Source organism: Ambystoma mexicanum, chromosome 3p, assembly GCF_040938575.1.
Source record: "Ambystoma mexicanum isolate Mex_15411 chromosome 3p, UKY_AmexF1_1, whole genome shotgun sequence".
In the NCBI taxonomy this organism is placed as follows: Eukaryota; Metazoa; Chordata; class Amphibia; order Caudata; family Ambystomatidae; genus Ambystoma; species Ambystoma mexicanum.
The window spans coordinates 708,910,244-708,927,435 of record NC_090925.1 but is presented as its reverse complement, the minus strand read 5'-3'; the positions used below and the strand labels follow the sequence as shown (position 1 = coordinate 708,927,435).

The following is a 17,192-nucleotide window of genomic DNA, read 5'->3' as shown; positions in this document are numbered from 1 at the left end:
AAGATTATAGTGTGTTCTGCTACCAGTTGCCCGGTTTTTGTTGGAATGTGTTGCTTGATCCATTCGCTTATGAATATCCTTCAACATGGATTTATGAAAAATGTCAATAACGTTCTCAGTCAAAATGTGCAGTGTGAATTTCGATGTAGACTTGAGTTCACAAATTTCCAAATTACTGGTAATAACTCCTAAATCTGCACAAACAGAATTCAAGTCCGAGTTTCCCTCTGTGCTCAAATTGGTCAAAGTTTCAATGTTTTTAAGGTCTGACAAAGTTAAAGTACTCAAGGGTTCTGGGATCTTTTGGTGGATTAAAAGAACGCACCTGTGTCGCAAAGAACCGCAAAGTTGGCTTACAAGGGGGGGATGGTTTTCATAAATGTGGACATTGTAACCAATGTAAATATGGTATGGACAAAACATATATCTTTAGAGATTCATTCAACAACGAAATTACCATAAAAGATCATATCAACTGCAAAACAGGTTTTGTTGTATATATTATTGTATGTGTATGTAGTAAATATGTTGGCAGCACCATCAGGCAGATACGTATACGTATACGTGAGCACTTACTGAGTTTGAGGAATGTTGAACCTAAAACACCATTGGCTATTCATTGGCAAAAAACACACCGAATGGAAGATACGGAAGAGATACGGTTCCTGGGTCTGATGAAAGTAAAAAAAGAAAAGAGGGGGGGTGATACACAATTGAAATTATGTAAAATGGAGGCGAGAACAATTTGCCTTTTGTGAATAATGGAGACTGGTTTGAATTCAGGTCACGAGATGCATGTTTTTTTATAAACTATGTTTATGCGACTTATGACAAAACTGAATTATCTTTCATATGCGTGGGGTGGGGGCCTGTGCCTCGCGTTTATGATTTAACCCCTTTGGAGACCATGGGACATGCAACCCATTTCACTGATTCACGAACGTTTTGATGTTCACAAAACATTTGAGTCGACACGTATTTCATTATCTTACATCTGGTATATTCAATTGTTATTTTTAAATGTCCAAACAATAATGCTATTTAACTTTATATTTTTGACAATCACACATATAGAGAACATTAGACGATTGCGATGCCACTAGAACACATCTTTTCACTATTCCGTGTCTTGTTTACATTGTGACATCACGTGACACGTCATTCCCGAGCGCAGTGGTCCGCTGTATCTATTTGTGCAACGGCGTCCTGGCTCGAGGGAGCGAGCTTATAGATTGCGGGGATTCTCTTACCCATGAAAGGTACATTTTAACTCTACAGGAGCTACACACCCCAAATCTAACATCAGGCATACTAATTATACATATATATTGCTTTCAGTGACGCAGGGATTTAACCCATTGACTTTGTGCTAATTGACCAGGCGATATCTTGACTGAAGGTCACTCGAAAATATCCTATCTAAGGTAGGCAACACTATATATGAGTGCATAACATACCGTTTATATTTTTTTTATAATTGGAAATACGGACTTTACAATTACACAATAACAATTACAGGTTCGAACAACAACTTGTGCATCCAGTGGGTAAGGAATTGCCTCCTTTTATTGCACATCAGATTTTCTTTACATAATTTATGTCACGGTGGCAGAGGTGCATCTTACTTTGCAATTTTGGACTTCACTTTATACAAAGTCCTCTACATGGGCTAGACTTGTATGGACTCCAGACGGGTGATCGTGGGCGCGGGTCACATGTCCCACTACGTGCTCTTTATGTATGGACACACTAACAAATATATTTCTTTGGATTATGTATACATATAACGAATGTTATTTTTCTAAGCAAAGTATCCATGATAGCGAATCTGAATTCATTGTCTTTTCTCTCCTATTTTCCTTCATATACGTCTGCTCATCCCAAACCTTCTACCAACTGGTGTGGTATGCTACAATCTTATTTCATTTTTATATTATGTTCCATCATGGGTGGATTTTGATGTATATTCTTTATGTTTATCAATAATTTACTGCATAATATGATGCCACTTTCATTCTAATGGTCTACTTTTGTGACTGACTGTATAACTATGGGTAACAAATAGCCTTGAAAACGACCGTCTGGGTCGAAACACGTGTCGGCTATTACCTTACAATACAATGAAGAGATTTCTCACAATTTGATGTGTGGATTCAATTACTTACAGCATCGGATCATGATTGCTACTATCTGAACATTTCATATTATCTGGTTGAATATATATATATATTTTTTCCTGTGCGCAGTGACAGTCTTCTAATAGTTTTCAAGTTGTGTTCTTGACTCCCACCAGGTGAAGAGGCACGAGGACCATACCCTGTCCGACGGGCCAGTGCCACAAGTCCTGTGCCGCTTTGGAGAGCGCTGGGGATCGAGTGCCCCCCTGTTTTCTGGGTCGTGGTGTTGTTCGTGAAGATCCTCAGCAACTTGCCCTTTAGAGATAGAAGGAATGACTTGAGGTCTCAGAACACTGCCCGTATCTCCAGTTATTTATATGGAGATCCTTCTCCTCCGTCAGCCACAGACCTCTGGCGTGCAGATGTCCGTGTGGGCTCCCTGGCCCTCCAGAGAACTGCCAGTGGTGACCGTCTCCTGGAGTGCGGGGCGGGGGGTTTGAAACCCTGTGCGAGTGATGTTGGAATAAATGCCCCACCACTCATATCGCCCAACGGAACTCCCAGTCTAGCGGGATCTTGTCCAGGAAGCATCCTGACACTTGTATCCAGCGAGTGTGCAGGAACTCCTAAACAGGTTGCATCTGTAACCTGCAGAGCTGGATAAGGTAGATGCAAGACAGCATTATGCCGAGCAGGGACTTGATTGTCCGCACCGTGGCGGTCCTCATAGATAAAAATCGTTGAACTTTCCCCTGAATGGCTGCTACTCTCTCCTCCCAGGGTGACGCCATGCAGGAGACTTCTCTGTCTGGCTCCCAGGAACAGCACGTTCTGCGATGGTGTCAAGCAGGACTTCAGATAATTGATAGAGAATCCCAGATCCGTCAGCAGCTGGACAGTCGTCTCTGTGTATCCGACGGCTAACTCTCGGGAGTGTGCCTGGATAAGCCAGTCATCACGGTAGAGGTACATGTGTATCCCCCATATACGCAGATGGGCCACCACTGGTGCCAGGCACTTCATGAACACCCTGGGGCTGACTTCAAGCCGAAAGCAAGGGCCTTTAACTGGTAGTGCCATCCCTGCACTACGAAGCGTAGTAACGGTCAGGGTTTCCTGTGAATTGGGACGTAAAAGTAGTCTCCTTTTTTTCCAGTTGGCCGAGCATGTGCTGCAATATGACCATGCTAAACTTTTGGGACTTGAGGTACTTGTTCAGACGTCTCAGGTCGAGAATGGCCCTTCAGCCCCTGGTCTTCTTTTTGACTAAAAAGTATCGGGGATAGACTCCGGAGCCCCAGAGTCGTTAGGGAGCGAATTCGATCGCCCCTTTTCTTAGCATGGCCCGCACCTCCTGCAAGAGCTGAGAGATATGCTGCTCCGGCCGGGCCACCGGAGGGATACGCCGACACCTGTGCTGAATTCCAGGATATGTCCTTGGGCAAGAGCATCCAGCACCCATCTGTCGGTGGTGATCTTTTCCCATTCGCTGACTAATCCCATCAGCCGGCCTCCCACCGGAGTGAACAGGCTGATGGTATGAGGAAAAACCTTTTCACGACCTGCTCGACTTCCCTCTGGAGGAGTGAAATGAAGAGCAGTGCTGCTGGAGCATACCCAGGGAACAGGCCGTCTCTGTAGCCGCCTTGATGGCCTACAGGGACTCGTCAACAAGTTTCCCAAAAAGGTCATCTCAGTCGAAAGGCATGTCCAGTATTCTCACCTGGATTTCCTGGTGGAATTTCGTGGCCTTCAACCAGCCTTGACAACAAAGGAAGACACTGTTCCCCATCTGCTGGAACCCAGTGTCGCAATGCCCAAAAGCCACGGTCATGCCGTGATCCGACGCAACTTCTCCCTCCAGGAAGAGTGAGATCGCCTCTATCCTCTTGTCGTTGGGGAGGAATGCCAGAATCGGGCCCAAATTGTACCACAGCTCCCTGTCATACCCGACTAGGATTGCCAGTGTGTTGGCTGCGTTGATGGTGGCCACCATGGTGTAAATTAGCTTCCTTTCCACGGCGTCCATCAACTTCCCCGTGCTGTCTGGTGGGACTGAAGACGATGACGAATTAGCTGACAGTTTCCTCATTGCCGCCGAAACCACTGAATCCCACGAAGATTGCAACCTCAGGCACCTGGGTGCGGATTCCGCCATCCGGTACATCTTCTCCAGCCTATCCCACATGGACGGAGCCATGCAAGGGTTCTTTGAGAGGGCCAGGCCCTCCTCTCACATGCCATCCAGAACGTGCACTGGAATGATAGTCTTCAACTTGGCGTTGCGCCTCTGGTACAGGAAACCCTCCTTCTTGGTTTCCTTGGGCACAAGGTGCAAAAAGTTTGAAGGCTCTAGCAGCCATGGAATGGAATGACCACACCTCGTCCAGTGGGGACGCCCTCGGCTGCAGAGACCTGCCACCCACTGTAACAATTCCATTATCCCTTGTAGCCGTGGCCATATCTGTCCCGTTCCACGTGGCCGGTCCACTGGAAAGGGTGCCCGATGCGGATGTGGGGGCTGAAACGGGGGCGTCTGATGACACTTCCTCTTCTTTGCTGGCGGCTGATCAGGGGGCTAGGGAGAGCGCAGGAACCGGGCCCTATGGCATCCTCTTCTGTGTCTCTGATACCAAAGTGTGTAGGGTCGACAGGATGTCCAGAGGTATATACCTCGGCTGAGCTGGCGTGATCAGAACACTAGACCTGCACCGCTGCTGTCTCCATTGTCCTCCTCCACATCCTTATGGACCGTGTGTAAGGACTCCAGGTCCTCGTCATCCATGGCCTGGGACATGGCCTGGGCCAGGGCCTCTTTGCCCCCACCCCTTTTTTCCACCCCGAGGGGTCGGAGCCAGGCTCAGAGATGGCATCCTCTTCTCCAGCGTGTCACCACACTTCACCAAAGTTACTGTGGTGGCTTCTCGCCTCAGAGGCAGGGACCCCTTCTGCACTGTGGGGTCTACCCTTACGGGGTCAGCCCCTTTTGCCTTCGTGAGAGCAGCCGCCACCAGCTCAATCGTCAATGAAGACTTCTCTTGAGCTGACTGGGCTTTCTTGGGCAGTTCGGCTGTCTTCTCCTCCGTCCCTGGCTTCTCTGACTTCTCCCACAGCTTAGCCGGGTTAAACGGTTTTCTCTTCGAGGAGGAGCTTGATTGCTGGCTGGGAATTGAGGCGGATGGCAATGTCGATCGCGCCTTGCCCATAGCGGGACCAGCTTGCGCAGCGACCCCGGTGGACCCGGATTTGCAGTGCTTGGCCTCAGCTTCGGCCCCTACGGATGAGGTGCCCTAAAAGGACTTAGAAGCCCGCTCTCTTCGGACCGGCCAGTCCTGGGTGAGGCATGAGCCTGCTCGAAGCACAGGGCAGAGGCCTTGGCGTTCAGCCACGCCAACAGTCTACTGTGTCTATTCTTCGTCTTCTTGGAAAATCCGAGGCAGATCTCGCACTCTCCTTCCTTGTGGTCCGGATGAAGACAGTAGAGGCATTGCAAGCTTTTCTCCTTCACAAACACATTTCGTAGCCTGAACTTGGTGCAGGGCTTGAAGAGGGATCCGTCTTCTTTCCTTCTCCTCCATCATGGTTGGAGGGCACGAAGTAGGCTCAATGGCCTTTTGGACACTTTGACGATATTTGCCCTTGAGGGGCACTGAAATTCACTGACAAGGGAGCCCCCACTGTCAGCAGATGGAGAGAAGGTCTCTTTCGGAACCAGAATAGAACCTTTTCTGTGAAAAAACACACAAAAAGTAGAAATAGCTTGCAGAGCAAACTCGAGGACACCCAACACTGAAGCGTGCAGTAAACATCTGAAGATGGCCAACAGCAGTAGAGCTAAGGGAGGGGACTGCCATTGGATGGGGTCAGTATAACCCAGAGGACAATGATTGGTTTAGAGGAGAAATACAGTTTTAAAGCTAAAGTGGAACTGTTTTTTCTTTTGCAGAGGATTCCCAGCCTGACGATGGGGAATATTCATGAGCATGTGAATCCATGTCAGACCCCATCCAGGAGAAATGGCCATTTTTATTTTTTTTCTTAATAGAGGGATTCCACCCCTCAAAGCCCAATTACCCCATCCTTCCTCCTTTTCAAACCTGCCCATCCCCCGTTTCTATCCACCCACAATTGTACTCACATTTCCATACTAACCATGCATATTCGGTATGGAAATGCATCAGACTTGAGGTTTTTCACTATATTTTAGTCTTTGCCAACTGAAGACCGGGTCAAAATAATGAAGTCTGAACCTACAGACGAAGCGCTCATGGACACAGCTATTATTGAAGAATGCTGACTTATGGGAGATGGCGGCCCAACTCATGGACAAATGGTGTGCACACACTTGCTGGGTGGACAGGGAGGGATTACAAATTGTCTCAGTGAAGCCTGGTTTATTCCCCATTTTCATAGTGTTCTCCTTACATCTGGATCCTTTTCCCTAGTGGTTTGTCCATAGAAGCCGACGTCTATGGACAAATGGAAAGAGACTATTTTCATGCAAAATAACATAGTATGAGGCCCATATGCCTATCTTGTTCAGTAAGAAAGAAAGCACTTGGCCAATAAAGGAGCCAGGAATCCAGTTCAATATCCAGAAATCAGTAAAGAGGGGAATCCCAGCACACTTCCCAAGGTGCTAAACACTGAACAGAAGTCATGGACATGGTTTTATCCCCCCTGAAAGCACCATGCAGGAGCTTAAAACCGATTTGAACCCCTCAAACAGAAAAACTGTAGTTCTCTTTTAAAACAAATTGTGTCTTGCAAATTCCATCCGAAAAAAGAGTAGCTACCAAAGAACTTCCTCTCAAGCAATGTACAATAACAAATATGAAGATGGGCGTCAGGGGCACTGAACCTAGGGACTACCAACCTTACCAATTGACAGATACAAATTAAGTGGATAGTGTGCTGTGTCTAATACAGCTTCCTTTTAAACTGCTTGTTTATCGTATTGAGGATTCTCAGCCTAACATTGAATATTCAAAGCATGTGAACCTACGAAAAGGTAGAAGCACTAAAGAATTTATTTTTGGGTAGGATGAAACCAGGGCAACCGGCATAGCCAGGGAAGTAGTTCACCATAGTTCCTATTACTAACACCCACTGACGGTTTGAGGCGGGATGAGCAAGAGAAAAAGTTGTTCTAGTACAATGTGGCAAAAATTGAAAGAACTGTAAACTGAGCAAATCTCGATGTGAAGAGACAGTCTTCAAACTCCTGGGCCTATGGTTTTGGTCCAGGAAGGGATTATCCACAGAACTGCTGCTTTATGTTGAACAGAACTTATTTCAGGGCGATGTAGGCACAAATAGGAAAAAAGGTGCCCGCGATACAATGGCAGGCAGGTTTCTGGGGGCAGGTTCTCGTTTTGCTGGCTGTTGATTCACTGGCAGAGTTATGTGTCATTAGTATAGCAGGGGTAGAGGAGGCAGTGCATTCTAAAGGTCTTTAGATATTTTTTGAAGTGCCAAATGAGTTGGGGACAGTCTGCGGCCTCAATATATAATAAAATGGCACATCTTGGCATCTCTAAAGGGGAAAGCTATCGCCGTAGCTAATAAAGCAAAGGGGGTCCCGGTGCCGACATATGGAGTGGAGGCCTTGCTATGGTTCCCCAAAAAGCACTGGGCCTTCCTGGAGGGGACCTTTTGGAAACAGGTCTTGGGCCTACCAAGCTCAGTCTCAATTCAGGTAATTAGACGTGAATTGAGCCTAGGCTCTGTGAAAGCAGGAGCTGAGTGGAAAACCTTACATTACTTCTGCAAATGCAGAGACAAGAATTCTGCTCCAATTTTGACCATTGTAAGAGCAGAACTGCTGAAGGAAGAGAGGAGTGCTTTGGTGAACTGGGGAGCAGACCGGAGAGCCACCTTGGGACGGCTAAGCGCTTCAGTGGAAGACCTATGTCGCACTCCGTGAAAGGTCAAAAAGAAGCTATGGACTTTGGACTGGATAGTAACAAACGACACAGTTAATTAACACAAACTCTTCTATAACCTTGCGCAAAAGAAACCAGATGCAGGGGTAACATACCGGGGCACTTGAAGAAATTCCCGGCCCCTTTCCAGAGGGCACAGTTTGTGAGGCTGTCAAAACAATGGAAATCTTTTCAGCTAGAGCTGTGATGGGCTCAACCTCATTGTGCTGTAGATTCTGTAAAATCACTGGCTCGGTTGAAAATCGACTCACTCTGTTCACTAGATGCACAGCTTTAACAACGATCAGGACACGACACTGCACTTCTTGGAAGGCTACACTACACTATCTGCAGCAGAGTGGTGGCCTTTTTTGCTGAGAGCGAAGCAGCCTTTTTGACCATTACAGCACTTACATTTTTAAGGGAATGTTTTGATTTACTGGATTGTGGTGGGTTGATGGGGGCATTAAACTAAACTGGAACGTTTTTGTAAGGACATTTGGAAAGCAGGAATATTATGCGTTTGTTTGCTAAATTTTGTATTAAACTAATATGCCCCCCCCCCAAAAAAAAGAAATCAGGCTATTTTAGTTCACGTAAAGGATGAAAAATAAGCTACAGGCAGTTGAGAACACTCGTAAAACTAATTTTGTTGGGCTCTTTTTTTAGATGAATTGGTTCAGGGTTGCACGGGATGCGATGGGGAGTGACATTGTGAATTTTGAGGTGGATATATAATGGTAGTTCTGTTGTTGCTGGGTGAGATGCCGCCTCAGACAATGAGCTGTATTCTTAGTGGTACATTCTGAACTTGGTCCGAGCAAGACGAAGAGTTTAGGGTCTGTCAAACCAGTCAGTTGGTTGTGGGTGGCAATCATGAAGAGGAGATTTTGTGATTTTAATAAATTGGCTTAAGTATTTTTGTCATTTCTATGTATTATGAATTTCCAGTACTGTTGGAATTCTTGGAGTGTAGGCAATTAAGGTTTACGGAGCAGACATTATGCACTAGTGAGCTTTCTTTGGTGTATAAAGAGAGATAACATTGTGCTCACATTAACATCTCAGGTTTGTAAGCAAATACAATGACAATGCATCACATAAATTAAAACTGTCCTTTATTGTAACTAGGCCTCCTATGATAGGCAGCAGATGCAATGACCCCCACTACCAGTCGCATGGGCCCAGTGTCCATCACTGTCGACACGAGGGAGGCGAGACACTTACAGTCCCAGATCCCAACTCACTGCAGCATCAGGCAGGTCTTCGAGTCGGCATGCATTACCCACCAGTGGAGACAACAGATCCACAGGAAGGATAGGAGCTCCAGACCTTGGAGCCCAAAGTCCAGACCTTGGAGCCCAAAGCTGCTGCTTTTCAATCCTCATCAGCTGTACGAAAGCTACCAATGAGCTGCACTGAATACTGTCTGATCCCAAGAACCAATGGAGCTTGAGGTAAACTGCCATGCAGAGTCTGTTCCATCAAATGGTCATGTATGTCCTCATGAGGTTCAGACTACTGGAGAATAACTCTCACATGACTGCAGGGAATCCTGCCTCGTTTGTGCCATGAAGAATCGCTGCATTCAGCCAAAGGAGCACCACGGTGTTCTGTCCAGATCACAATCTAGCAGTACATTGAGAACCGTGCACGGTGCTCCACCGATGGCCACCTCTGTGCGTGACTCCACCTTATATTGCACACTGTTCAGGCCACCATCCCGATCTACTTTAAACTGCTCCTGTGGAAAAAGGAGAATAATAACAGCATAAAAAGTTACATATCACTGGTTTTGCAGATTGAAATATTTCAAATAATTGAATGCTTTGCACTTCTGCACATTTTTGGTTAGATATGGAATTGTCTTCCGAAATGTTTAAACATTCAGTGAGCCTCCCTCTGCAGGGGGATTATCTATTTAGCAGAACAGTAATATGCCACCTCTTGGTGTGATTCTGAGAAACAGGAGTAGTAAAATGTATTAAATGCTACAATTCGCAAACTACTTTACACTTTAAGGACCTCATATCCAACAGTAGAAGACAACCCCTTTCACTCGATATTGCCCACATTTTCACTCCAGTGTTACCATTCCCTTAGCTTAAGTTTTTGCAACAGTGAAAGGAATGTACTGAAGCATCGCATCCAACCAGGTGGTTTAACAACTAATCATTATCCAAAATGAGTTGTCACACACATAGGACTTATTTTCCAACAAAAATTGTAGTTGCTGAATTAGGGAATTGTGCTAAGTGCCTGATTCTGAACTGCTTTTGGTTTAGCTACAGACTTTCCACTGATGCCTGTAGTCAATTCACCAGTTTCATCATGATAACCTGTGGGGATAGTGAGCCACGAGGGAGGGAGGTGGTGTCAGAGGATGACTGGAAGGGGTCTCACTGCAACCTTCCCCTCCTCTCAGAGAATGTCTGCTCCGTTTGTTCCCAGAGCCCATGTTGCTACATCTGGCATCCGCCACTCCAGCTGACTACATTTTCAGAGGAGCCCCATCCCGCCCCTTGCTGGAGAGTGGACGTGTGCTGACCTTGCATATAGGTAGTAGGATTACATACAGAAATACACACACACACAAACACTTAGACATGGTTGCTTGTCCAGCACAAATAACCATGTGCAGTCTCACATCCACGACTCAATTTCCCAGAATATAACACAGCAGTAGTGGGATGCTCGCCGTCCAGGTTCTCTAGCACGCAAAATAGGGGGAACACTGCACCCAGAAGAAGGTACCGTGGAGCACTGCAGAGCTGGCAACTTCAAATTGGGGAGATCCAAGATGGCGTTGCATGCTGCCGAGGTCTTAGAAGCTGGTCAGCTGCTTGCCGAGGGAATACAAATAATACATCCATTGGGCAACAAGAAACAATCACTAAAGAGATAGTAAGAAGAATCATCATCACCAAGTATAACCAATCCCAGGGAGGGATACATAAGACTGGGAGGTAACCAGAGTTGGTTGGCACAAGAGACTAATGGGTATAAAAAGGGCTGAGTTAAGTCATTCAAGTTCTTGGACGTGGAGAAAGCAGACTTAGCTGCTGATGCTCCCTTGCTATAAGGGGAGGCTTCTGGAGGGAGTACACCTGGAAGGACTGCTGCCTGGAGTAACGTAGTCTGGAAGGGCTGGAAAGACAGGCGAGAGTGACGTTAAGCCCTCAGAGTTGCAGTGCTAATCTGAAGGGCACCACAGCCACTCAGCTACTTGGCAGGAGGGTGAGGGGGCTGGAAGTCAAATCCTGGGGATTTCTCTCCACAACCCACTAGGGAAGAGGAGATACTCCAGGTCCTGGCCTTTCAGAGAGGCCTACTGTGAGTTCTGCAAACCAAGGCCCAAGAGAGAGGCCGGCTGTGAATGAAGAAAGTCGAGGTCTTGTCTGCCATGAAGTCTGAAAGCCAAGCTCCAGCAAGGGCTTGTTGTATACAATACAGGTAGTGTGGGCGGGCACCGCTATGTTACAAGAATAACTTCTAGGTAAATGATTTGATAGATGGTGTCTACCAGAGACCTGAAATCCACTAAATCGGGAAACAGAACTGTGAAAACATCCTGTTGATGTTCATCATCAGATCTGGCAACCACCTTTTGTAGTGTACACTACTGCATTTCTAAGAAACGTCGCAACATATCGCGAGAACATTCTTTCATCTTCTTGGAACATTTAAAAGTGCATGTTGTGCCTTCTTTACTACTGAAGAGCCAGAGTTAAAGGCCAATGCATTTTGGATTTCAAGTCTCTTTGTCAAGGCTAGCTCCATGGACAATACAAAATTGAACACCCTGGAACACCTAAGAAACAAATTGGTTTGTTTTAACATTCAAATAGGGATGGACTTTGAAGTTTAGGTGTTAAGGGTGGGCACTGTATGACTTAACTGGACTCTGGTAAGGATGTTGTGAAAGTAAGGGTGGCTCGGGCCGGAAACCACCTTGGCCACTGAAGTGATAGCGACCCAGATGACCGGAGGACAGCAAGTCCCTGGGGAAAAGCCGCACTGGCAAAAAACCCTGAACGTCGCTGGATGGAGATGCGCTGTCTGAATAACGGGACTGGTGTTGAACACAATACTTCAGCAGCAGTCAGCAGCTAGAGTCTGGCGGCAGGAGATACAGTGTCACAGCAGGCACTTGGAAGCCACACGAAAAGAGAGCAGATTGGCACCAAAGATAAGAGAATGGTGAAGCATGAAGCCTGCAGGCAGAAAACCCAGAGACAAGATAAAAACAACTTGTGCGATGGGAACAGCAGCAGCTCAGGAATACAGTGGATTGCAACACACACAGAACACGATACAACGCTCCACATGAGCAAGGTTTGAAACTGAAAGGGACATTGAACCCACCTTCCAACAAAGGCACCATGCCGAGCAAGTTGAACCGGCCACCACTATCTCGCACCTTCCATGTCGCCGCTTTGGGAATGCAACAGTAGGTGAAAGATGGTTTGCTTTGGCCAAATCATTGGAACTTTTGTTTCATCGCATAGGGAAGCTGAAGGCTCATTAAATTTAGGATTCAGACTTGTCTATTGGCCATATCATCTGGACCTTTCTTTGTAGTGTCCCTGGAGTGGCGGGGGCTTGTACCTGGTAGGCATTTTCTTGTTTCTTGTGAAGAAATGGCCAACTCTTTTTGTATAGGTGAATATCAGCTATCTTGCAGAGACGTCATTTAGGGGGCGCCAGAGGTCGCAACTGCGACCTCTTTTCTCCCTTGCGACCTCTATAAAAAATAAACATTTTTTTCCCTTTTTTTTGGAATGCAAGCTTCAGGGCTGTGGTCACCATGTGGCTCTTTACTTCTGGAGTGGCTGGCTTTCTTGTTCAGGCCCCATCAAAAAAGAATAAAAATAAGAACAGGAGTGCAACAAGTCTAACACTTTCAGCAATGACCCTAAATAAGAAAGAATAGGAATACCAAATAATGTGTCTTTCTGGAATTCTATACAATAATTGCTAGACTCATTAAAGGTTTATTTCATTTCAGGCACACTTCAGGGGGTGAGTCACTGATTTAGTCTGTTCTTAAACGCCTCAACTCAGCCTTTCATCCTTCTGAGGTTGATAAAGGAGTAACACAGGTTGGGTGATAGTGGGTGTATATTTTTTCTATATAAAGCGCATAAGCGTAAGTGCTATATAATAACACATTATCATTTGGGCATGGACGCCTGCTTGCATTCACAATAATTTGGTAATATGGGCCTATACACACTGATGTTAATGATACATATGGCAATCCATTCTTGCATGAAATGTACATCACATTATAGTGATATCGGAACCATATTTTTCGAAGTATACAATGCTATGTGATGCTACTTCCTGTTTTGACAACGGGTGAAAGATTGTGTTCCATCGCTTCCCGCGATATCACTTCGTGGTGGGGTCAAATTAAATCACTTCCTGTGATGTCATCAGGGGTCAAGGGTTGTGTGATGTGTCTTCCGCTACCCCTGGCATTTTGGTGAAATGACATCCCTGCCATCTTGGAAACAGCTTTGATCTCAGGGTTAACGGAAAGAAGGTCATCAGAAAGTGCTCCCATTTTCCTGATCGATTACACTAGGATTGGTGGAGTGTCAAGATGATTCACAATGCAAAGAGGTGCTGGGGTTGTCACAGTCTGGGAGCAGGACCTCCATTCTACACGAATTAAAATGCAAGTAGCTGATCTGCACAGTAACCCAAACACACCATCATCATCATCATCTAACCATCCTCCGTGGCACCATGACAAAGACCGGAGTGTCATTGGTGTAAAGTTGACACAGCAGACCGAATGTATCCATCACTCTGGCAAGGGGAACATAATGAAAGTGGGAATAGAGTCGAATCTGGAAGCCTGCCATAGGGTTCCATGGGTGTTGGCTGAAATGAATTGCCAAGCTGAACCATCCAGCTCTCCCCTGTGAGAAACCAGAATGTGTCTCACCCAATAGTCCCTGGGGATCTGCCATCCAGGTGGCCAGGACATGGCCATCTCTTTTGGATCCAGTTCCTGGGGATGGACCAGTGTGGGAGGATCACCGGGGTGAGGGGTTTTCGGGGAGGGTGGGGTCACACGATGGCGAGACGCGGTATCCCCTTCCCTGTAACACCTTTATCCCATCCTACCCGGTAGGATATTTAGGAACTCTACCCCACTACCCACATTCACCTTTCCCTAGACAAACGCTTTTACACAGACAGCCCGCTATCAGAGAAAACCGACTCACATCCGAGCATTGTACCCAACATGTCCCACTACTATGGTCAGGCAATTAATGGTAACCACTCACACCTGACTTCCATTAAGCTTCCCCACACGGATAAAAGGTGGAGCACGAGAGCACACTCTGAGCGAAGCAAAAAACACAAAGGAACAGTGTTTTCGAGATGAGAACCATTCATTTCCAAAGTCCTTCGGCTTGAAAGGCTTAACACCAGGAATCGAGACTGAAGAATCCTGCATTTTGTGTTGTAGATACCCAGGGCCCTCCTGCATGGCTGATCGAGTTGGGGAGGAGCAGCAGCTGCCGTGATATCATCCTTGGCTCCAAGATTAAAGCAGCGCCAGTAAGATTAAACACAGCCGGTTAGTTGGGGAGACAGATGCAAGACCGGTCTGTGTTGAAGTCAAGGTTGCAAGCGGCAACATTGTATATAAAGCGCAAGAAGGAAGATTTGTAACGCATGTGATGAAAGATGCAAGGAAAGCTAAATTGCTGATAGATGTATGAACTAAGAAAAGGAAGATAGAACACCTGCGACAGAGTGGTCCGGCACGGCGAGTATGCTCAAAGGTCTCTGTACGATCTCTGGCTAAAAGTGATTAAAAGGAAAAGAAAAAGGTAAGAATGAGAAATTAAGTGAATCGATGTGGTCCTGCGATGGTTTAAGAAAAATCCATTGCACAAAAGTCTTCATATTTTTGACACAATGCAAGCCCAAACAAGGGAGACCAATTTAGAACATTGTGTTAAGGGGTCCGAGCCCAAATGAGGGAGATCCGTGGTCTGAGCCAGATTGAGGGAGACCAATTGTGAATATTGTGCTAAAAGGGGTCCGAAACTGAAGGAGAGGGACCCATGGTGAATAGTGAACCCGAGCACTCGTGAATGTGGAAAATCTGGGAAGCAAGGAACTTTAGTGCTCGTTTGTTAAGTCAGGTCCTCTGCAATAAAGATGCTTTGAATGGTAAAGAGACTTGGCACAGAAGGCCCGGATACCTACGCTTTGAACTGTACCATCGTGGCAGAGAAGCCAGAGTGTGTTCAAAGCTCGAACTTGCTGCCTTGTCCCGTACTGAAAACCTGGGGAAGGGAAGCCAACTGCTCAACTATCCTGACATTCTTTCTTGAACACTTTTCTTTTGCCTACACTGTTATCACCCACCATTTGTATTTAGAAGTAAGGATTGGCAATGGGTTTATTAGTATAGGCCCTTTTATTTTGACACAGACCCCACTAGGACTGCGTTATTATTTGATGATCGTAGCTTGCTCCCATCTTTAGATTTATGGTTAGATAGGTATTCAACCAACACATTGAAATCAATAAACATCCTTGAACTGTGATCACTTTTGTCTGTCTTCACTGTTTGATACCATGCCTTCCTTACACCCCCAAAATACTTAATCCAAGCAAATGCTGGACCAAGGATACCATAACATGCTCCAGGCAGATATCGAAATGGCAGAGTGTACCTTGTCAAAAGCTGCCAACAGGTCTAAATGAAGGATACTGGCCTCCCCTTTTCTTTCAGGACAAGTAGGTTTTCTTTTAGCAGCAAGCTGGTTGTTTCAGTGCTCATTACAGAGTAGAATCCAGACTAGCAAACGGCCAAAAGACTTTCCAATTAACAGTTGGTAGGTTAACTAATATTCCAAGATTTAGTCAATGACTAGGTGGTAAAACATCGGTGTAGAATGTGCTGGAAAGTAAAAGTTACTCACCATAGTGTCCACTAGTCCATAGGCTTCTTTCCTCCCCATTATGGGACATTTTGTCCTTTAAGAACAGGACCGGAGCATGAAGTGGAGCAGCATTCATTACAGTAGCACAAAATAATGCATTTGTGTCACGCACCAGAAACAGTTCCCTTGCATGAGCTCCCAGGTCCAAGTCTTCTTTATAAACACTGTCAGGTGGCAATCGTATGGATCGGCGGAAGGGGAGACCGAATGGAGGAAAGGGGCCTACGGACTGAGGGCACAGTAATCACACTAATCAATACGTTGAGGGACTTACTTTCTTACTCCTAAATCCTACCAATTTTCTCCATACCTCCAATTTGAAACAATCAAAAATCTAGTGAATTGTCCAGTTACCCGAAAATATTCCAAGGCACCTCTTGATTAAACCACGTATCAGCCCTAGAACTCGCATCCACAGAATGCATTTGAGGTGGTCCATATGACCGCTTTGTAAATGTCTTTCAACGGGTCCTACCCTTCGCCATGAACAGGCATGCACACCTGGGGAAAGGATTGCTTTACTTCATTTCTAACACCATTGAGCGGTGGACAATTTTCCTACTTTAGTGCCCGGGGCCAGGCCTCCAAATCTCAAAGATTATCCGAGGGCCTACTTTCTTTGGATTACTCTAAAGAAATTGGAGACCTAGCAACAGCTAGTGCATGCACAGATATCTCTCCCTCTGTAGAAGGGCAGAAATAAATACACCGGGAGATCAATCTCATAATTCAAGTGAAACCGATAACCCTTTCAGAAAAACAAAAATGATGAGTGCGGAGCAGAACCTTATCGCTGGGGGAAAAAAAGGGTGGGTCAATGCTCAATACCAAAATAGCAGACTATCCTAGCAGAAGATGGAGCTATTAAAAAGGTGTCCTTGTACGTCACAAATGTAATGTCCACAGAGGCCATAGGCTTAATGGGTTTATGTACCAAGGGAGAGAGCTCTACTGAGATCCCAAGCTAGATGAGGTTGCCAAAACTGCAGAAAGTTTTTCTTCAGACCATTAATATGCATTTTGATACGCTTGGCTAACTAAAGGGGCATGCAACTGGCATGCAAAATCAGAGATAAGAAAATGTCAGCCAGAGAGCAGTGAGGAGGACTAAAAGTCTTCACCACACACCAGTGGTAAAGGCTCCCATTTACTGCAACAGTGCGTCCTGGTAG

At 46.0% G+C, this 17,192-nt stretch overlaps 1 protein-coding gene across 2 annotated transcripts in view; it reads right to left on the bottom strand.

The window, feature by feature from the left end:
* Positions 1-9,142: 9,142 nt before the first annotated feature.
* Positions 9,143-17,192, bottom strand: part of B4GALT7 (beta-1,4-galactosyltransferase 7) — a 253,740-nt gene continuing 245,690 nt past the window's right edge. Inside the window, exon 6 of one of the 2 annotated variants that reach the window (XM_069651543.1) lies at positions 9,143-9,785. In XM_069651543.1, coding sequence (XP_069507644.1) covers positions 9,630-9,785 — 156 coding nt within the window. In that variant the 3' untranslated portion in view covers positions 9,143-9,629. The remainder of the gene's footprint in view (positions 9,786-17,192) is intronic. The other variant, XM_069651544.1, reaches the window with a different exon arrangement.